A 23,029-nucleotide genomic window follows, 5' to 3' on the forward strand; every position below is an offset into this window, starting at 1 on the left:
GATAACAGATTTCCGTAAAAAAAAAAGAATAGAAATTTTGCAAAGATTCAAGAAAGCATTCAAAATCAAACCGAAAGCAGAAGAATTCAAAATTTAATGGCTTTAGTTTCATTTGACGTTGTTAGCAAATAAAAATCAAAAGCCGTTTTCTAAAATCAAATAATATAAAAGTCCTATCGTGATATTGGCAAGTTTTCGTTTTTGGAATTTGTGCATAATAGTTTGTTTGTACTTGCTTGGATCTAGCAGAATCAATTCTTTCTTCAAATCGATCGTTTACACTGTTGCTCTGTAGGTTAAAAAAAAAAAAATTACTTAAAACTTAATTATTTGCCATTTTTGTATTTTAATTAATTTTTTTGTTCGTTGTTGTTGTAATAATTGATTTTGTAATTCGTTTTTTTCTAATATGACCCATCGATCGCCATACATTGTATTCATTAAATCTGATGTAACGTAGCCATTAATCAATCATCATCCTACTTTTAAAATTTGAACAAAAATAAAAAGAAAAATACTAATAAACTATAAAAGTATAAAGTACACCTTAGATAAATATAAATGAAAACGTTCAGCACCGCAGTCCTAACAAAATATATAAAACAAAAAAAAAACAACCTATTAACCAGTCGTAGTTTTAAGCATTTAACTATATCTGACGATCTTAAAAATTTGAGTGTAATCCATTTTTTTGTATTAATTATAGAAATTTTTATTAAAACAAGATATAAATAATTTAACAATTAGTATATCGTTAATTTCTTCTTTTTTTTTTAAATAAATTTATCAATAGACTTTTCAATTTATTTAAGAGATTAATTTTAAATAAAAATATTTAACAAATTGTATTGTCGTCTTATTCATATAATTTTTATTAGTTTTCTTTTATTAAAACAAAATATTAATAATGAGAAACAATGCAAACAAATTATTGAAAAAATATTTAATAACTTACATTAAGAGAAATTTATTAATAAAAAATATAAAAAAAAATAAAGTTAAAGTGCCAAAATTTTTTTGCTGTTTGTTTTTTGTTTATCATTTAGGAGTTATTTATATGCAAATTTTTTTATTAATTCATTTTTAATCACAAATTTTTTTAATGGTATCTTTAAGGAAAAGTTTTTAATTAATTTTTAGGACTAACTCAATTCGCTCTTAGTTAACTCAAGACTAAAAAGATAGCTCAAAGAAAAAAAGTTAATTTTTATTTAACTTGAGAATCTCATAAACCATTTAAGCGTGAGTATTCTTAAGAAAATTAATTTGAGCTATGAGTGGGTCTTACCACTTATAAATAAGCACTACCTATCTCCGAAAACTCTCGAAGTAATTTATTTTTTGTAAGGTTTGTATTTTTTATTTTTATTCTCAAAATAAGCAGAGGCTGAAGAAATATTTAAAATTTTTGTATTCTTATTTGAAAGGATTTTGTTTTTCTGTAAATTTATTATCACTGACTAAAAGAAGATTAACATCTTGTCCAATTATTGAGTTCAAGTCTTTATTTCGACTAGACCAAAGTTGTAATTCACATTATCTCTGCAAGTTTTCCACGTGCACTATGGCGTATACGTGCTCTTTTTGTATTGTTTTTTTTTACCGCATATGCAAGAGTAGGGGAGAAGAAACTTTTGATGAAGGTAGTAAATTTTAGTTAATGTAATCTGGCCATAACACATAACGTTAAAGTATTTTATAATGCTGTATGCAATGAGATCCGAAACGACTAATATAAAAAAGTTAATAATAATCTTTTTTATGAAAAGATGAATATTTTTTCAGTAGGGAAATTCTTGCAAAACGTGATAGGTTTCCGTCTATTTATTTTTTTGTTTAACAGCGTATTTGTTCAAAACATTTTATTGTTACCTATTTTAAAAGTGGGGTTTTCGAAAATAAAGGTTTTCCATACTGGTCATATGGCTGGTGCCATTAAAACTAATTTCAATATCCCCTCTAGGGAATCAACAACAACTGCCTAGTTGCATATTGCGTTGATTTGCATATTGCGAGAAGACAAAACTTTTCTACACGTTGGGATACGAACCCATGCCAGCAAAAGTAAAAAGCAATCACCTTTTGCCACCTGCCAGATTTTAGAAATGTCGGTTAATAAATTTTTACGGGAAAGGTACCTATTGATATGATTTCCAGAAGATCGCCGAAAATTCAATTTTTTTAATTCGACACTCATGAGTTGTTTGAATAGGTGTATAAATATTTCTATGAACGCTTTTAAGTTATGAGCACGTTAAGAACACCGAGTCTGAAAAATACGAAAGGTGAGACAAATAATTACAGCAACGCAACATTAAGGGGTCTGGTCACCCTGACAGACCGAAAAATGCACTTTTTGTTTTTTGAATATTTTTTATTTTTAAATCTATGTCAAAAAGGGTTTTCAGAATGCATAGTAAATTTTATTTTGAAAATATTAGGGGTATTTCACGATCCGGCCCTACTTACAATTTTGCTTCTATAATGCTTTACAGAAGCAACAGTTGCATCTGTAAAGCTTTATAGAACCAAAATTGTTTGTCGGGGGTGCAACAAAAAGGTGTAAAATTACTAAATTTTGTTTTTCTACTACTACAACTACAACAGATAAATTTTGCACCATTGTATTTTATTTTTGCAATAGTGTTCCCAACTAACAATTTTGCTTTTATAAAGCTTTATAGAAGCAAAAGAAGCATGTATAAAGCGTTACAGAAGCAAAATTGTTAGTCGGGTTAGGGTATAGCAAAAGTGTAAAAACAGTCTGATGAGTACCTACTTTCTTAGATCGCGATGGTACCAGGTCAAAAATTATAGTTTCAAGATAATCCCAAAAGAAAGAATAGCCCACAGTGCAGTGGCTTAATCTTTTTGTGGGAAAATGCCTGTAACTTGGCTAATTTTGTGTTTCGATACTTAACAAGTCTTGAATTGTTCATTACAGATAAACTATATTATGATTGAATAGAAGTAAAGTTATTTCTGGTGTTTTTTTGTTCTCCGTGTGGCTCCCTAAATTTTAGACATAATTTTTAATCATAAAAGCTTTGGCCACGCCAAAGGGTACATGCGGTAGCGGTACGGGTAATTTTATGAACAAAAATCCAAACTGGCACATCAACGTTCAGATGTGGAATTTGTTTCATACAATTACCCGTACCGCTACCCCATATACCCACTGGTGTGGTCTAGCCTTTAAGGGGTATTCATGAAGCGGTATAAATTCTGGGTAAACTGGTAAACGTGGTAAAGCGATAAATATGTCAAAATTTTGTATGAGTTTGACAGTTCGTTTAACACATTTATCATTATACCAGGTTTACCCAGAGTTTACGCTGTTTTATGGATACCCCTATAATCTTTCAACACACATAAATGCGGCTCGACCCACTGAGGGCCAGTTGTAGAAACGTGGTTCAGCCTCGGATCAGGAATCTAACCCACCGATTTCGGCGGATAAGCTGCGGGTCAACTTTGGTTCAAGCATGGATGTTGGCTATTTTTACATATGTGGACCTTGCACGGGTGCTAAACCGGAACCATACCACCGATTTCAGAAGATAAAAGTTGCTGATTCGCGGATAAAATATCTACAACTAACACAACTACAGCTTCTGTAAATTGAAGTTTCGCAGGTCCTACTGTTTATACAGCTTGTATTGAGTTCCCAACTAGCACAACAGCTTCTGTAAATTGAAATCTCGCAGGATCTACTTTGTATACAGCTTGTATTGACCTTGCTTCAGAATTTAACTGCTTATAGAAGTTTGGACTTGTTTAAAAACTTCTAATAAGTTGTTTAAATACTGTTAAAGAAACTTAAACGAATAGAAAGCTTGTTTTTCGGATAAGCCTGTTTAATGAATTTATAGGAGCTTTACAGAAATTAATAAGTTTTGTATTTGATTTTTGGTTTTGATATTGAATAATCTAGCTCGGACACTTTTTGCTTTTGACATTGAATAATATAGCTCAGACATTTTTTTTTTTTGACATTTCTGCTATTTGAACTGTTTAAGTTTTTGATTTCATTAATGAATATACTAGGATGGTCGAGTGGGTAGAGTGGTGAACTGCCACCAAGTAGGTACGAAGTTCGATTCCTGAGTGTGGTACAAAAATGATATACTTTTAAAATTATTATAAATAGATATACTAAAAACTAATGGAATGTTGTATTATAATAGGTGTGTTTTTTATTACCACCGGTCTTAACTGGACAAAAAAAAACGCAGTCGGGGCTAAGGAATTTACATGTTAAATGCAACAACACTTTAGCCCCTTGGGCTTAGCTGTTAAGCCCGGAGAATTCTCTGGGCTTAACTTTTTCAACAGGTTTAAATCTGTGCTACCAACTCAACTTTTCGTAAATTGTTTAGAATTTGTTTAAAAACATCAAAACTGATGTTTGGAAGGACAATTATTATTTTAAATTTACAGTTTTTTTCGTATGTTTCCATACTTTGCAGTGACTGCTTTTTGTTCCGTCAATTCCATTATAATCTTTGAACAACAACAACATCTTGAAGGTGCTACCACCAAGTGTTTTATGGCTAGAGTTACAGTACTGTTTCACGGATGCCAATCCGATCATCAGACTCCTTTTATTCCATTTTGTGTGTGGTGCTTGGTCTAGTAATTTTTTTCCATTTGATTTGAAAAACTTCTTCCGTCACACTTGAGTATTGAACCTAGACCAAGCGAGTTCAGAAGCCAGTACACTACGCACTGCGCTACCTCACCCACGTGATTAGCCTCACCCAATTGCAGGTTTTCTTAGTTTATCAACATGCAAATGAATAGACTTAGCATTTTTACTAGCTCCTTCAAGTATGATTATTGTTGTTCTAGACCAAGCACCACACACAAAATGGAATAAAAGGAGTCTGATAATCGGATTGGCATCCGTGAAACAGTACTGTAACTCTAGCCATAAAACACTTGGTGGTAGCACCTTCAAGATGTTGTTGTTGTTCAAAGATTATAATATTATTTTAAATATTTATTTAATAGTTAATTGAATTTTTTTTTTTTTAACACACAAGAAAACCCAAAAGCGAAAAATATGACAACTTTATATTTTTTTTTTTGTGTCAGCTGATTTCTGAACATTTAGTATGCAGTGCTGCCAATTTTTCTCTTCGTTTAAACTTCTTATAAAAGGTCAAACTTGTATAACGTTCTCCTTTTTCCATGCCTAACAACCTTACTAAAGTTTAAAAAAAAGCTGAAATGTAGCTTCTGTAATACCTTTACCAAAGATGAAATGTTAGTTAGGATTTGTACAACTGGCCCTGATAAATCGTCGCCCGAGAGTTGTTTTGTCGTAAACGCCAAAATGCACTTTTTTAAACTGGATATGTAGTAATAGGTTTTAGAACGTTCTCTTTTCATTTCTGTTATCAGATTTGTCCTATCGTTTACGGTTACTGAGATAATTAGTGTGCATTTTGTCGTATATCCACAAAATAAGCATTGGATTAGCGTTGGTTTGTCGTAAGCGCCAACTTTTGGCGTTTACGACAAAAATTCTATGTATTTTTCAGCTTTTTTTTCTTCAGTATTGGTTTGTCGTACGTCGTACAAAACAGATAGGTAGAAAATTTCGAAAGAAATTTTAAAATTGTTTTTTCTTACATGTATGTAAAAGTAGGTATATATCCGAAATAGAATATAAACAGATATAATATACCTACTAGAAAAGTATTTATTGAAAATAAGGACTTCATGTGCTATAGGGACAACGACTTTAAAAACTATGGGCTGCATTAAGCTCTGCGCTACTTGAGGTTTTGCTTTATTCCTAGAGGTGCAAGGAAGAAAAAAGTGCATTTCAGAGACATCTCAAATGTTGTGTTTAATTAATGGTTCTTGTCGTTTGTTCCTGCCGCAAGTATCTTGACCTCATCCTCGGTTGCAAGAACCGATCTGACACAATATGGAAGTGGGTGTGGCTCATAAATGTGTACACTTGTTGATCTTCTATCAAAAACACAAGATCAACAAGTCGACAAGTCTTAAAAGAAGTGAAAAAAGGTTGCGGTTTTATTGTTTTATTTTTGTACACTTATTGATCTTGTCGCTTCGTTCACGAGCGCTGTCTTCAACGAAGTGAAGTGAAAAAATTTCGCTGTTTTATTGTTTTATTGCTCTTGTATCGATCACACAAGATCAACAAGTCGCCTCTTTGTTCACGCGCGCTGTCGTGAACGAAGCGAAAAAGGGTTGCTGTGAGTTTTGTTATTGCACCCGCTCGCAAAAACACCTGCTGGTCGAAAATTATTTTTTTAAGGCGCCATTGTTCTTCGCGAAAAAAAGGTCGCTGTTTTATTGTTTTATTGCTGTACACTTATCACTTATTGATCTTGTATCGAGCACAAAAGAACAACAAGTCGACCGTCGGTCGCGGGCGGCGCTTGGTTCAAGAGCGCTGTCTTGAAGTGAAAAAAAGTCGCGGTTTTATTGTTTTATTTGTTGTTTCTTTCATGTTTCATAGTCATAGAATGGCTTTTAGTTTTTGTTAAATTTTTTTTTGTTTTATTTTTTTTTTCATGTTTATGGTCATATTTATTGTTTTATTCTTTGTTTTTAATCTATTTATTTTACTACTATGTAATAAGAAACTATTTTTTAAATGTTTAATTAATAAATAAAAACGAACTGTGAAAATTGAAAATTTACTTTTTTATTTATGTCTTGGTATTGGAATGTCGTAGGGGGAAGTGGTCACCCTTCGTACACGGTCACCCTTCGTACAGTGAGCTTAAAACAAAAACTAAACGGTATTTAAACACGTGCTTACTAGTGTGCATAGACATAGTAGGCGCCGAGCTGCTAGATAAATTTTGAATCCTAAGTGTAACGGATTCGGTCGCCACAAGACTTTTAGTGTTTTTTAGTGCTCTGAGTAATTTTTTTATGTACATTTGATGTCATGTTGTGTTTAAGTTAACTATGTTTTTGGCTAAACAGTAATGAAGAATTGTTGTTTAAAGTGTTAAATTTGTGTTTTAATTATAAATATTGCAAAATCTCAGTACATTTTTTCAAAAATCGATTTTTCTGCATTATGTACAGCTTGGGGAGCATTCGTACAGTCAAACATGGGGCACATTCGTACGCATACGTATGCCCGCCAGTAAATTTTCTTGAGCAGATAACAATCAAAACACGGAGTTACAGTTTTATTGAAATGAAATTTAAACCTCTATAATAAGTTTTTCGCATTCTATAGTAAATTAAGGTTGGTATTTTTATATATATGTAAATAATAATTTGTTTCAGAATCGTCGAATCGTGAAAAATTGAGTTTTTTATTTGTTTTTGTTTTTTTCTGAGTCAAGTTCAAAAAATTAATAAGTAATTAAATGTTTTAAAACTCAAATTTGGCATTTGACAAACCAAAAGTTAGTCAAATTAACGTTTTAAATATCCTGTACGAATGTACCCCATGTGCTGTACGAAGGTACCCCACTGGTGGGGAGGATTCGTACAAAAATCTAATCCCAGTAAAATGGCTATAACTATTTAAGCCTTTGACTTAGAAGTGTCAAATTTTTTTGTAAAGTGTAATAATATACATATTACAAATAAAGTCCATTTTCTCGAAGCTGGAGTGAGTAAATAAATAACTAAAAATAAATAAGTAAAAACTGTACGAAGGGTGACCACTTCCCCCTACGTGCGCCTACTTTGTCGTACGTGTATGGGATGGAAAAAAAGTTGATTTTGGTGGCGTTTACGACAAACTGATTTTGGGTAAAAACCCCGATAATTTGAAAGCCAAATTAGATGTGACAATTTTGACAACATAAATATAAAGAAGATATCGCACAAAATATTCTATTAAAAATTGAAAAAAATCTATCGGCCAGTTTTTTTTTTATAGAAGCTCAAACCTTAAAATGCGATTTCCCAAAATTCCAAAATTGGCGTATACGACAAAACAATTCTCAGGCGACGAAATGTTCACAAAATGATATCGAGCCACCATTGACCTATTATCTAATTGGTCAATGCGAGCCACAAATAAATCTACTTAAAGGGAATCCAACACTATCTTCACAAAGCTTAAACACAATTCAAAAATAAAAAAATATATTCGCATCCCGCTGCAAAAATATGTGCTGAAAATAATTTTTCAAAAAAAATAATGTTCTTTAAAAGTTTTTAAAATTCTCGTTTTAATCTTTTATCCACTGAATACGTTCATTCTTAAATCTCATATCTCATCTATCCCCCACTAGATGTCCACTCAGTTTTTTTTATTTAAAACTGAGCGAAAAAGAAAAGGACAACTGTACATATTAACTACCCGCCATTTTTCTGACGCCATATTCTTTGACAGCTGCTTTGAGAGCAAACTGCAGAAAAAGAAACCGTGCAAAGCCGTGCTCGCAATAATTTTTTTTAATTATAATTTAGCTCTTTAAATCAAACATCAAAGTATTATTAATCACTAAACATAATTCAATTATAATTTACACTATTTAAAGTTATTTCCGCAAGTATTTAATTGCCTGCGGAAGTTATTTATTACACTTAAAAATCCAACAGAAAGTTTCAACAAAAAAAAAAATAGAAAAAAAAGAAAATGTCAGGCATTGCTGTGGCTCGACTTGGTGAGGAAAGGAAAGCGTGGCGTAAGGATCATCCATTCGTGAGTTTTTTTTTTACAATTTTTTACTTTAATTATTTCATTTTTAAAACTTGCAAATTTGGTTTCTTTGTTTTTAATAAATTTACAGGGATTTGTAGCCAGACCAACAAAGAATCCCGATGGAACACTGAATTTAATGATTTGGGAATGTGCTATTCCCGGAAAGAAGGGGGTAAGTTGTATGTGTGTTTTTTTTTGTGTTCGTCTTTTTTCAGATTTTTTCTTGTTTTGGAGAGAAATGAAAAAAAATGATCAAAATACAAATTGAAAGTGAATTTATAAATCTTTTACAGGCTTTTTGTTTGCAAAAAATTTTAGCAACTGGTTTATGAATTTGGTTTTCTTGTTTTTTTTTTTTTTTTTTTTTTTTTTTTTTTGTGTTGCTTCTGTTGCAATACGAATGTTGAATACCTATGCGTTAAGAAGAAGTAACCTTGGATACTCAAATCTGAAAAAGTCTAGGTACATTTGCTTGTCTGACTCAAAAAATGTGAGCAGGCGCGTGGCTGGTTTTTTTTTTTTTTCTTAATAAGTTTATTTTTTTCTAGACTGCTCTCAAGTTGTTATCAGTTTTGAAGTAGGTTTTGTAACTTAATCTTTTATGATCATGAAATATATTGCATTTCCGGAAAAATAAAGATTCAGTGGTGTTGGCGCTCCAAAACAAAAATTCATTGAATTGCAGTTTCTATCCGCAAAAAACATATTGCATGTAAAATATATGTTTTGTTTGTGTATATTACTGTGGTGAAATTTATAAGAACCATCTTATTCATTGAAATGTAATTCTAAGTAACAAAAAAAAAACCGAAATAATGACATCAAACTCGCAACTAATTTAAAAGAAAACATTTTTCATAACATTAAAGTGGTTTTTACGTTTTTCCTATTCCATTTAGAACTGATTTAAAAGAGCAGTTTCTATGTCATGTGCACTCCCTACTCAGCCTGTCAGTGCGAATGTTTTCCTTATCATCGCTTGACTCAATGCAATCGTTATCCTTTAAAAATGTATGACCAATTCATTACTAGTTATACGTCTTTGTACTATGCACACGAGAGTATGAGTTCTCGGGTCTCGGCGCGTTCATGATTTACTTAACCCGCCATTAGTGACGCAAATTTGACTTTGATTAATGGTGACGCCGGTCTCACAGACCGGGTTTTTCAACAGTAGGTTTTTCGGAACGTGTCATTAAAAATTCATGTTTTTTCCTAAATATATGCTCCTTGGCTATAAAACAACGGTTTAAGTCAACGTAAGCTCTTTTGTTTTAATATACATATTAACAAAAAAATTTTCTTAGTGCAATCAAAATAACATGTTTTTTAATACTACATTTTTTTGAAATTAAGTAAAAAATAAAATATTTATTAATGAAAATTGGGCTTTATTGTCTCTCGACATTAGGAACTTTAATAAAATAAACAAAAATTGGTATTCTGAAGTATTCGATTTTTTAGGCCCATTTTCTTCATATAAAATCCTTAATTATTTTTTTTCATGAAGGGTGACGCACGGTCTCATGGATCGGGATAGCAAATAATTTATACAAATTGTGCTCATTTTGAAGTTTTGACATCAAGTAATAGTGGGGGTCGTGCAATATGGCAGCTACTCCAAACGGCAACAAAAAACAATAACGGAGAGTAGAGTTATTCGCAATTTTTAGTACACCCGGTCTCACAGACCAGTGTGTCACCATTGGCGGGTTAAAAAGATGATTCCAAATACATATATAATTAACGAATGAATTTATTCTTCTGTTGAAAGCCATTCTTAAGTTTTCACGTAACAGAAAAATTGTTAAAAATTTGTAAATTGTATTTGTTAAAAAGTTCAACGAACTAATAAACTTTATTATTATTATATTATTATTATTATAATGAGTCCATGTAACATCATCTAGCATCTTGTTAGCTCGGGAGACAGAGTTGCATTTCTTAGAATAGATTTGAATGCCTTGATTCTTATGCAAATCTATGAAAAAAAAAACCATATTAGGATTATGATAAAATCATCAAATTGCAAAGTTTATTTTTTTGTATACATTATGTAGTTATATGCTTAGTCACATGCCTGAAAAATCATGGTACAAGCAAGAGTTGACATCTCTTTTGGTCCATAAATTGAAAAAAATTAAATTTCCGAACGTCACTTAAATGCAAAATTTAAGTTCATAGTTATTTATTTGTCCAGTTATTTATTTGTGATGAGTCATACATTAATCATCGATGTGTTATTTTTATTTAATTTTAAAGGTAAAACTATATCGATAATAAGCAAAAAAAAAAAATATCAAAAACTCATAGCTATGTACATATGTATATTAGGGTGGGTCAAAAAAAATGGAAATTAATTTTTTTTTTCAATCAATCAATTTGATGTCAAGGAATTATTTGTAGAACGTTTAAGCCTCTACAAGAATATATCTTGCTAATTTGAAAATAATAATTTTTCAGTGAACTGGAAAATTTTTAAAAGTAAAAAATGTTTTTATAATTTTTTTTAACTTTGATCTCGAATATCTTTAGAATGGTAAGATTAATGAAAAAAATTAATAAGACCTTTTTTGTGGAGTAATCAATTTCCTACAAGAATATGTCTTGCGCGTTTGATGATTATAGTTTTTCAATTTGTTACGAAATTAAGAACAAAAAACGAATTTTTAAAGATTTTTTCGATTTTTTGACCTCAAATATCTATTAAACCGTAAGATAAACGAAAAAAGTGTATAAGGCCTTTTTTGTAGAGCGTTCAATTTCCTACAAGAATATGCAAAGAAATTAGCTAAAAAGTCAATTAATAAAAAAATGAGGACCTTCCCATTAATATAAAGAGTTCATATTTGGTGTGTATATTCTAGAGGTGTCTAGCAATCGATTTTTTGGAGTACCAAACCAAAAAAATAAATTCTTATTTTACCTTTTTGTTTTGCTTCTTTAATTCCATTAAAAACGCAATTTTTATTTTTATTGTATCGATATATTTCGAAATATACAAAAAAATAAATTTTTTTGACCCACCCTAATGTATATAAAGTAAAATAAAAGAACATTTCAAACCAATTAGAGTTAATGCTCTACGTATTCATCTCAGGTTGTTGTTTTGTTATGATCATCTTCTTCATCTAAAAGTTATACTGTTTAAGAGAACATTATTACCATTTTCTTATTTTGTTCTTTTTTACAAGGAATAGATACATACATTCGATTAAGTTTTATATGCATAAAATCGATAAAAAAGACGAAAAAGCTTTAAATGCTTTGACCTTATATGGGCTACACATGCGTATTCAAAGCACAGGTTATAAGGAGCGGCTTAACCAACTCTCGCTCTTGGAGTCATCAAAGAGCCTGGCCCTCCAGGGCTGCTGCTCTGAAGTAATGACAAAATAAACAACAACAAATATTTTTTTGACAAGGGAGGTCTTAAAAAATTGAACTAATATGTTTATCGTAATAATGTACATCTGTTTAATTTTTGTTGCGTTGGGATTGGCGCGAATTGCTTCTAATCATGTGACGGGCAGTGTAAAACATTACAATAAACATATTAGTATATTATACCGGATTAAAAATTAAAATATAATGGGGGCAGTGACGTATTGAGGGGGGGGGGGGGGGCTCAAGCCCCCCCCCCCCCTTCTCCCAGCCTTCAAGATTATGTTATTATTTAGCTGATTTCATCATAATGCACATGATTAACTGAAACTTGTCGTAAATCTTAAAGATTTAGAGGCAGCTCAGATGCTCGAGCCCCCTCCAAATTCTAAAACGGATGTTTATGTTTATTTGAGTAAGAGCATCAGCTGACGTTGAGGGTTTGCGAAAAAAATATGTATTTTGGATTAAACATAAAAAAGAAATTCATTGAAAATTAGTATGTATTTGAGACTTTCACGTTCTGCATTTAACTTTTTGGGCATTCACTTGGCGAAAGTGAAATTAGGTGTTCTGCATTTTTTCACTCATTTAGATTTTCTGATCGAATTCAGTTCACTTTGTTTCTTGAATTTGGTGCCTTTTTGCAATTTTTGGACAAAATATTATCCAAATTTATATTTTTATTGTTTTGTTAAGTTTATTTGTTGTTGATTTAATACAAAATACATAATGCCTCATGGGATGAAATATTATAATTCATCACTGCCTCTGTGTTTCAGGGTACCTGGAGAATTGCGCACTCCTTCTGTGTTTGCAACCTCATTCGTTTTTTTTAAATTTGCAATAATATTGCTCATGTTCTGCATTTCACTTACATATTTTATTTGTCTCACAAAATGTGTCTTAAATGGGGCCTTTTTCTCTACATCAGCTACATTTACTACATCGATGAACCTAAAAACCAAAAGTAAAGCCTCATTTAATCTTGAGAAATATTATTTGTAGTCGGAATAATTCAGAAATATTAAAATTTTATTCGTGAGGTTCGATGAAACGGATATATTGAAGTTTAAAGTCGTTGCTGAAGTTGATGTAGCTCGAAGAGAAATATGTACCATAAAAATTATATTTTTTTCTACAAGTCTGCAAGTAGTGACTTCCTTTGAATAGTGAACCCACATTCTGTCCCAAGATATTTTGCAAAAGACGCATGTGTTTATTATTAATGCTGCTCGTGTTGCTTCCAAATGAGTTGTTGTCCATAAAAATTCAACTTAGGGTCGATTTTATATACAGGACTTCTAAAGATCGAGGAGCATCTATATTCACAAACTAATTGTTTTTTTTTTTTCTAATTTCAGACTCCATGGGAAGGAGGTTTATACAAACTGCGAATGATTTTTAAAGACGATTACCCAACAAGTCCACCAAAGTGTAAATTTGAGCCGCCACTTTTCCATCCAAATGTGTATCCATCCGGTACAGTTTGCTTATCACTGTTGGACGAAGAAAAAGATTGGCGTCCAGCAATTACCATCAAACAAATTCTTCTAGGAATTCAAGACCTACTCAATGAGCCCAATATTAAGGATCCCGCGCAGGCTGAGGCTTATACAATTTATTGGTATGTTTAATTGTTAAACATTATTTATTTCTTATTTAACAATTTCTTCTTTAATTTTTAGTCAAAATCGTTTGGAATATGAGAAACGTGTTCGAGCACAAGCTAGAGCTATGGCTGCTACCGAATAAACAAAACAAAATTATATATTTTAACATTCAAAAAAATACATTTAATTTTAGGAGTAATGTCCTTTAATGTCAAAGCACTACTCTTAAAGGAAAACATATTAAATTTATATAAATAAACAAAACAAAAAAAAAATACTGATACAATAAACTTAATTCTTGATGTTTAAATCGTACTGACTAAAGCAACAACAACAAACAAAGCAACCCTATTTTATGGAAATCTGTAAATTATTAATTTATATTTAATCATAAAATATGTAATTGATAATTTTCATAAAACATAAAAAATGGCTAATTATTCGAATAAATTAATTGATAAATCAAAAAAGTATAATTCGACATTTTGAAAGAATTATAATGAATAAAATGCTATTTTCTTGAATTGTACGTAAGGTCAGAGAGAAAGTGTTTCGTTTTATTGTTTTGTCGCTTTTTACTTTCCAATAAAAAATATAATTGAGATTCATTAATATCATCTTAAACTAAAATTGCGAGATGTTTTCTTTATGTTGTGGAACAATAATCATATCAATGAAGAAATGATAGGAAAAACAATTTCGGATAGCCCTAAATGACAATGACAAGATGCCAATACATTGCAAAGCTTTCTTCTGATAAAAGCTGAATTTCTCTTGACACTAGAAATACAATTTAAGACAAAACATTCTTCTAAACTTGATCTTTGAGCCTTAAACAAAAACCATAGCTTTAATAGGTACTAATTCGAGCCGATAACCAACTTTGAAAGTCGAGTGTATCTACGGTTTCGCACGTATAAATTTAAACAACAAAATTAATATATATGTAAGTGTATAATTTAGACAAATTGTATAAGTTTGCAACTTAAGTGCTAGCAAAATTCGCCCAAATAATTTGAGTACAATGTGAGGCAATCGAAGTCTCTTCTCACTTTAATTTTGAGCAGAAAATTTCCTTCAAATGAAACTCCTAATCAGCCCTGTTCTAAATTTCCGGGGGAAAGAGGGCTCCCAAAAAAGCTTCGATAAATTTTGCTCTCTCTTCGCCTTTTCATTATTGGGGGCTGTCGTGAGTAAAAATTTCCCTGGGAATGTTTCTCATGTTTTAAACATGGGAACGAAAATGATCATAAAAAGTATCCCTTGGAATTTATTGGTATCGGCAATCTAGGGGAATTTATAAGTCATTTCATACGATTTTTTGTTCCCTGGAAGGTGGGAGTTTCACGATTGCACAAAAAATACTGAGCGAAAAAATATTCCGAAGCAAACAAAATTCCCCTGGAGATTCACGATAGGGCCAAAGGGAACAAAATTAAAACAGAAAAGGATTATATTCTGGAAATTTAACGACTCATTCAGGGGGTCTATTACACAATACGAAATGAGCGGCAAGTCAACTATACTAGAGTAAACGATAGTCACGACAAAGAGCGATTATGTAAAACGAGAAAGTCGTTTGGCCAAAGTAACCGGAAAAAAATATTTTTTTGAGGCTCATATGAATTCTACCAGCAAACGCAATAATATTATGACAGCTGAACGAAAACGAAAGTTAAACGATAGGTGAATGGCAGTCGTAAAGATAGACGAGTATGGTTGAAGTAAAACGATTATCGTAATACGTAGTCGCATTTCAACGAAAACGAAGTACATAGTTTCAACGACAATCGTTTTACAAAATAGGGCCCCAGAATATGGATGAATAGTTATTAAAGGTGAAGATAAATATTTCGGCTGAAATATTTTCTAAATGAAACTCACTATAGGGCTGATAATTCGGCCTTATCACGACGGAAAGTTGCTACGATTCCCGAAAAAAACAATCACCGAATGCGTTCGTAATGGAAAATTTTATAAAAATCGTCACAAGGATCGGATTTGTAATGTTCATTTTGGGTGCACTCGATTTATAAATTTTTAATTAAAAATGTACTCGGTGCTAATCAAGGTGCACGAACTGTCCCAACTTTAGCACAACACCCTGAATTTTAGGATACAACTCAGGTTATTTTCCTAGAAAATGTAAATTGGAACGTGATTGGGCACAAGGGCACAACACTGTGTAGCCACTAAAAAAAAAAACTTCCAAAATTAGAAAATTGGCAGTTGGCGTTATTTTTGGTTCTGTAAACAATCCAAAACAACCAGAGTTTCCAAAAAATGCTGCTGTTTGATTTGAATATTCCTATCCGTAAAGTATTTTTATCTTGTAGGTACGGGTCAACTATTTGAAATTCATTTGATTATTTTTTTTTTTTCATTAATTCAAAGTTTATTTTAGTGAGGAAATTTTTTTTTGAATTGACTTCTCTAAGCACAATGGTTTATTTATTTTATTTGTTTTTTATTTAAATAATTATTTGCACATAAGCTGGACGAATAATCAGTAAATAGCTACTAACTTCAATAAAAATAACAAAATATATTTATTCTTAGCTGAGATAAGGATACAAATCAAGTTTGAATTATTCTTTAAAATAAATTAACTGCACACGTAAAGATAAATCAATTTAAAACACAAATTTAATTAAGAAAGAAAAAAATAAAACATAAGAAGCAGGAACACAAAATTTCAATTCTTTTAATTTGTTTATGTTGTTAATATATACACACACACATCTCACAAGCTTGAGACTTATTATGATTATAATCAACAAGAGCTTAAAGCCTATGAGAGTTGTTTGATGTAATCTGAATTAAAATAAATAACTGTAACGGTTATGTCATCTCGATAGAGACGAACTACATCCTGTGGCAGGGACAAGTAGTATGAGATCTTCGAGTGTTCAATGCCGTAATCCGTTCCTCCAAGAGCATTGCGTATTAGATGAGTGGCAGAGTTTTGATCAAGTGGTTTCTTTTGACGACCAGCTCTGAAAGAAAAAGAGTTAAGAATTTAAGATAGATTTTCTCTTAAAATTTATTAACTTACTTTCTTTTGGCCAGAATATCCGAAATCTGACCCAAAGTGACATCGCCTTCGGGAAGTTTAAGTGGATCCAAAAATTTCTTACACGATAAATGCTCACCAACTAAACTAACCACCTCATTTGGCGACAAAAAATCCCATAGTCCATCCGAAGCTATCACCAGAAATCTATCATCAGTTGTTAGTTGATGTTGTATAATGTCCGGCATTGCTGTTAGATAAGGTGGTGTGTAATAATTTGGTGGCATATAATTCTCGCCATAATTGGCCACAACATATTTTTGCATAATTTCGTTGCTCCATTTGTAACGGAAATCACCGAAAGCGCGCAGCGGCGCCAATTGACTTAGTAAACGATCATTTCGAATCACAGTATCAGCTTCTTCGGGGGGATGTTCGGAGAGGATGCGTTTGACTTCGTTCAAATTATCTGAATTGTGTTCATAGGAGAGTTTTTTCGACATCCATTGGCCAGTGTCTGTTTGATAGCCAAGGACAGCGGCACAATCTCCTGTACTGACTACACTCAGATCACGTCCTTCGATGTGGGCTACACATGCAACGGCACCTATATTAGGAAGGACGTAAAAAAGAAGATTATTTGTATATAATAACCGCGGACTAAAGGGATTAATCTACCTTTAATATGGTCAACACATTACGAGCATTAGGAAAATAGGAGGAGGGATTTGAAAGGAGATACCGATAAACATTAGTTTTGAAGTTCTGAGTTTTGAAATGGGATGAAAAAACAGATCCGGTTAACGCATTTCACATTCGTGTAGTGCGGCTGGAGTTATAATATCTGTGATTGACGGTACGTCTGAAATTGGACTCGAGGGTAAACTGATGAGCATTTCTTGAAGTGCGAGTATTACGGTTATATTGTTATAAAAAATAACGACAGAACAACGTGAGACATGAGACGTTAAGTCGGTGCTCAAGAGACGTAATTACATCAGTTATTGATCCATGATCTATCAATTTTATTGCTTGATTTTGTATTCTATCCAAGAAAATCAACGAGGTTATTGGAACACCTGCTCAGATGTGAGAGTTATACTCGAGCCTTAGATAAATAAACGGCTTATAAATTACTGCTAAATCAGACGCGAAGAAAAATTTTTCGCATCTGCATAGGAAAACTAAATACTTCGCAGCGTTTTTGGCTGTGTCGAAAATGTGGTCATTCCACAGAAGGTGGTTTGTTATGCACACACCGAAAACAGAAAGCTTGAATACATTCAGACTTGAATACATTCAATATGACTTGTATTGAACGGTTGGAAAGGTAATTTCTAATCCAACGAAGAAGAGACTCATCGACGCTAAAAGTACGCATTTTCGAAATAAAATCTTGATGCCAAACTATCAAATGCCTTTGAAATTTTAAGTGCAACAATCTTGCTTTCTCCAAAACGATGTAAAGATTTGTTCTAGTGCTCAGCGCGATAAACTATCAGATCACTAGTGGACCTGTTGCTACGAAAGCCGTACTGCCGATTCGAATATTTTTTTACAAATGACCAAACATTTTTACGACTTTTGTAATACATATATTTGTCTTAATTCTTGATCATGCAAAAATTTGGTTCGTTTCTGGCCTTTCTAGCTTGTTTGAAAATTTTTCCGGTTTTCCTCAAATCAACATCGAAAGTTTACCTCTTTAACCCTGAAAACGTCTTCGAGAGCATATCTCCACTGGAATAAACGTCACTATCGAGGAAGCAAAGCGACCAGTTACAGGTTATTTTTAAGAAATCGTTGAGGGCCTCTTAGTTGGCTTTCTCATATTGCCAGACATTTTTTTTTTTTTGTTGCTTTTTTTTAACTGCGATTAATTGAGACGAGAAATTTGCAGATATAAAACAATGGGTGATATGCATAAGAAATAGTAAATGCTTTTACTGAAAAGTTGTAAAGTATGAACTTTTTTATCCACATTTTGTGCATATCAAACTTAGTTTATACTTATTAATTTCCTATTGCTAGTATTAACTATTTTTTATGCATACGGACCAATGCTCTGATGTGCCATGAAGCTATAACACACTTACAGTGTATTTATCAGGGTCAGAGTGTTTTCAACTCGACCAGCTGAGTAAGGTGGTTTAACTCAGCAAAGATCTCAACACTATTTCATTGCCAGAATAGCGGAGTCAAGAAGAATTATGTACATTGGAATTGTCGATAATAAAGATTTTAGTGCAAGGATAAAGGGGAACAATTCTTTGAATAGAATCGGACAGATCATCAAGTTGGTTTAATATTTAATTACTGCTCCTATAAATAAAACACTTATGAATGATGCGCTTATTAACCGTCAATTTAAACCACATAAGTTTAAAATGCGACATCGTTTATAATATAAACGGTAAGATCATGGTAGGAAAAGAATAATGGTACCAAGTTATACCCAACTAAATTAAATTCGAAACAATCCTATTTGTGTTTCACTCAGTGCAAAACAACTGGTCTGGACCCAATTCAAGAGTAATTTTTTCTATGTGAGTTTTTCTGTTCCTTGTGCGCGAGGGGAATTTTTGCACTTTTTTCGTGTTCACAGAAAAACTCAATCTTGAGCAATTGGGTCACTGTTTTGTACAGTATAAATAACACATCACAGACTTTTTTTATGCCATCAATATCAAAAAAATAGACTTCAAGTGCTCCAAAACAAAGCAATGCGAATTATTTTAAAGTGCGATAGATACACGCCAATATCATTTATGGTTGAGTCCTTGAACTGGCTCAACGTTAACCAAAGACAAAGACTTCAGTAAATGTTTTTGAATTTAAAAGAAAAATTTTGAATTATATCCGTTTAAATATTCATTAATATTATGATAAAAGAGCAAAAATGTAATTTACTTTAAGAAAATTTGTAAAATTGTAAATATTTTCCATTAATGGCACAAGTTGCTAAATAAAACTCAACAAACAAACAAACAAACAAACAAACTTTAGATCTTAGCCAACGAAATTTAGCATAATCGATCAAGAGCGTACACAAGGGGGCAGTGAAGGGCAGTTGCCCTCCCCCCTACAATAATAATACAGTCGACTCCCTCAAAGTCGAACTTTTTCACCGTTTTTAATGAACAATTTATCTGTAATTCCCTAAATAATGATCTTAGTGGCCTTTTTTAGACTTTTTATATAGTCTTTTTTTAAGCCTTTCGATATTGATACAAGGCAGGTTAAGGATTCCTAAAATTAGTTCTAGAATGAGTTTACCCCTACATGATCCAAATCCTGCGTACGCCCTTGTAATCGCTATATGTCCCTTTTTATTCCTACTGATTAAATAGAGACAGCAATAGCCAAAACGTTAAAGTATGATCGTAATCGTGTGCCGTTATTAGACCCATGAATTTACAAACCATTCCAAAAATTCAAAACCTATCTAAAACCTGTTCGGACAATTGCGAATTACCTATAATGATTTCGATATCTAAATCCCAATTCAAAATTCACAAAACAAATTGTAACTAGTTTTATGTGACAATTTGAACTAATCCGCCCCTGTTGGCTTTTTAGTAAGACAATCAATAATACATCCGAGATGTGGAAGAAGAGATATCAACATCTTACCTGACATAGCTACAGCCATAATTGTCCGCAAATCATTATGCTCAAGAGCTTCCTCAGACATATCCGAGTCCAGTTGCATACAAGCTTTATCCATTGCCTCACTGGGAGTCATGTCTGTATTCACGATATTGTTCACATATCTGGCAAAACTCTTTTCATAAATTTGTTGGATTTCTTTAATAAAATCTTGCTGCAAATTCAAAAGTTATTGACAATATCATCTACAAATCATCTACAAAACTTACCGAATCATTGTGACATTTAAGAAACGATTGACTGGTACATCCTTTAGCTATCTCCTCGCGCAGTGTTTTCCTATCCACCAAACCAGCAGCGATATAACGCAATAGCCTTTTGGAGATAACTTGTGAGCATGCTGAGCCGGCGTGTCCATCAAAGATACCACAAATAAAGGCTAACAAACAATTCTTAAATTAGATAAGAAACAAATACCGGCGGAATGACAATTACTCACCATTTTTATGAATGAAACTAGCTTCAGTCCGTGAATCTTCAACTGGTTTATTCGATGCCAATTGATTTGATTCATAACCCAACAACGGATTATCACCTTCGATGAAAATGTGAGAGAATTCATTTTCGCGCAGAACCAAGTTGACCTTAAGACAGTTGAGAGGTCGTCAGAGCAGCACCAAAATGATGACAATTTTTTTCATAGAAAACAAAGCACAATCATGCCATTTTTGGGTCTAGGAATTGTTGTTAGAAAGAGGATACGCATTAGTGCGAAATACTTACATCATAGGGTGTTAATTGAGGTGATGATAGCCATCGTAGGGATGTTAAGGATAGATTTCGTCGATGGACAGTGCTGGAGGTGGTAGCCGCTGTTGTAAAGCGAATATTATAGATCGCATTTCTTAATTGAAATGCTAACATCGGAGAAGAGATAAACAAAAGTACTTGATGGTGATGATTGTAGATAGTTTTGTCGAGTGTGTTGAATTGATAATCTGATTAAGTTATTTAATAGAATTGATGTTATGGTTATTATTTGTAGAACGCAATTCAGAAAATTTTATGTGGAGAGAGATAAAATTACCAGCAATTTTAATGCAGGAGGAAATTTTTTGATCAATTTTTTTGATCAAATCAGGAGTGACAGCTGATGATGACAGATAATTTTAAAGGCTTACACAGGGGAGTGTCGGTAAGGGAGTTTGAAAGAAAAGGAAGCATTCAGCGGAAAATATATCAATTATGGTAGGGTCGCATTTAGTAAAAGTTAAGTGCAAAACTTCAACATTTTTTTGAGTTCAAAATGTTTTCCGCTGCGATTAAAGTTTTTGCAGTGCTTCTTTTAGCCACAGGAATTTAAATTGCCAATTTCGGCAGATTAGCTGAGGTTCAACTTTGGTTCAAACATGGATTTGGCTGTTCTAGTAGTTAACTAGCGATTTTCAATGGAACGCCCTTTTAACGAATTCAATACAAATCGTATCTACGCGGGAAGAAGAGCATGAGTAGATGATAGTACTAGATTAATCAACACATCTACTAGAAGTAGATTACAAAGTGAAAAAATAATGAAAATTATTTTTATTTTTAAGCGGAGTGATTGAATATAAAAAGTAGTAGATTACCATTTCCAATGGAACAGGGCTAAGTTCTTGGCCACACTGGAGGGTATGCGGTAGCGGTATGGGTAGCGGTGAGGGTACTTCCCAACTAACATTTCAGCTTCGGTTAAGGTATTACAAAAGCTACATTTAAGCTTCTTTAAAACTTTAGTAAGGTTGTTGGGCATTGAAAAAGGAGAACGTTATACAAGTTTGACACACTATAAGGATTTTAAACGAAGCTTTACCGAAGCTCTACCGAAGCTTTGAGATTTGACAGATAGCTCTGGAAGAGCTTGTATAGCTCTTTAATACATGTCTTATCGAAATTTAAAAAAAAAACTACAAAAACAAAAAAGAATTCTTTTTTAACTGGTTTTAAATCATGCATTTTATCTTTTGATCTGATATTATATATAACATTCCATTAGTTTTTAGTATATCTATTAATAATAATTTTAAAAGTATTTAATTTTTTACCACACCCAGGAATCGAACTTCGTATCTGCTTGGTGGGTAGTCCATCACTCTACCCACTCGGCCATCCTAGTATATTCATAAATAAAATCAAAAATTTAATCAGTTCAAATAGCAAAAAAATGTCCGAGCTAAATTATTCCATGTCAAAACCATAAAGTGTCTGAGCTAGATTATTTAATATCAAAACCAAAAATCAAATACAAAACTTGGTAATTTCTGTAAGGCTTTTATAAATTCATTAAACAGGCTTATAAGAAAAACAAGCTTTCTTCGTTTAAGTTTCTTTAAGAGTATTTAAACAACTTATTAGAAGTTGTTAAACAAGTCCGAACTTCTATAAGCAGTCAAATTCTGAAGCAAGCTCAATACAAGCTGTATACAAAGTAGATCCTGCGAGATTTCAATTTACAGAAGCTGTTGTGCTAGTTGGGTTGTATGAAAAAAATTCCAAACTGTCACATCAACGTTCAGGTGTGGAATTTTTTTAGTACAAATATCGTTACCGCATACCGTATGCGGTAGAGGTACGGGTAGCGGTAACGATATTTGTATGAAAAAAATTCCACATCTGAACGTTGATATGTCAGTTTGGAATTTTGTTCATACAAGTACCGTTACCTCTACCCGTACCGCTACCGCATACCCTCCGGTGTGGCCAAGCCTTTAA

The 23,029-nt window shown here is 32.4% G+C and overlaps 2 protein-coding genes across 2 annotated transcripts; one reads left to right on the forward strand and one right to left on the reverse strand.

The window, feature by feature from the left end:
• Positions 1-8,336: 8,336 nt before the first annotated feature.
• On the forward strand, positions 8,337-13,951 carry LOC129911349 (SUMO-conjugating enzyme UBC9-B). Its single transcript, XM_055989116.1, has 4 exons — positions 8,337-8,659; positions 8,748-8,831; positions 13,408-13,670; positions 13,732-13,951. The coding sequence occupies exons 1-4, from the start codon at positions 8,594-8,596 to the stop codon at positions 13,796-13,798; spliced, it is 480 nt and encodes a 159-aa protein (XP_055845091.1). The 5' UTR covers positions 8,337-8,593; the 3' UTR covers positions 13,799-13,951.
• Positions 13,952-16,181: 2,230 nt separating this feature from the next.
• On the reverse strand, positions 16,182-21,474 carry LOC129911456 (pyruvate dehydrogenase [acetyl-transferring]-phosphatase 1, mitochondrial). The gene is made up of 7 exons (XM_055989267.1): positions 21,366-21,474; positions 21,062-21,276; positions 20,778-20,922; positions 20,548-20,717; positions 20,303-20,492; positions 16,712-17,276; positions 16,182-16,652 (listed from the first exon to the last, which is right to left on the reverse strand). The coding sequence occupies exons 2-7, from the start codon at positions 21,200-21,202 to the stop codon at positions 16,448-16,450; spliced, it is 1,416 nt and encodes a 471-aa protein (XP_055845242.1). The 5' UTR covers positions 21,203-21,276; positions 21,366-21,474; the 3' UTR covers positions 16,182-16,447.
• Positions 21,475-23,029: the final 1,555 nt, after the last annotated feature.

Source organism: Episyrphus balteatus, chromosome 2 (assembly GCF_945859705.1).
Source record: "Episyrphus balteatus chromosome 2, idEpiBalt1.1, whole genome shotgun sequence".
In the NCBI taxonomy this organism is placed as follows: Eukaryota; Metazoa; Arthropoda; class Insecta; order Diptera; family Syrphidae; genus Episyrphus; species Episyrphus balteatus.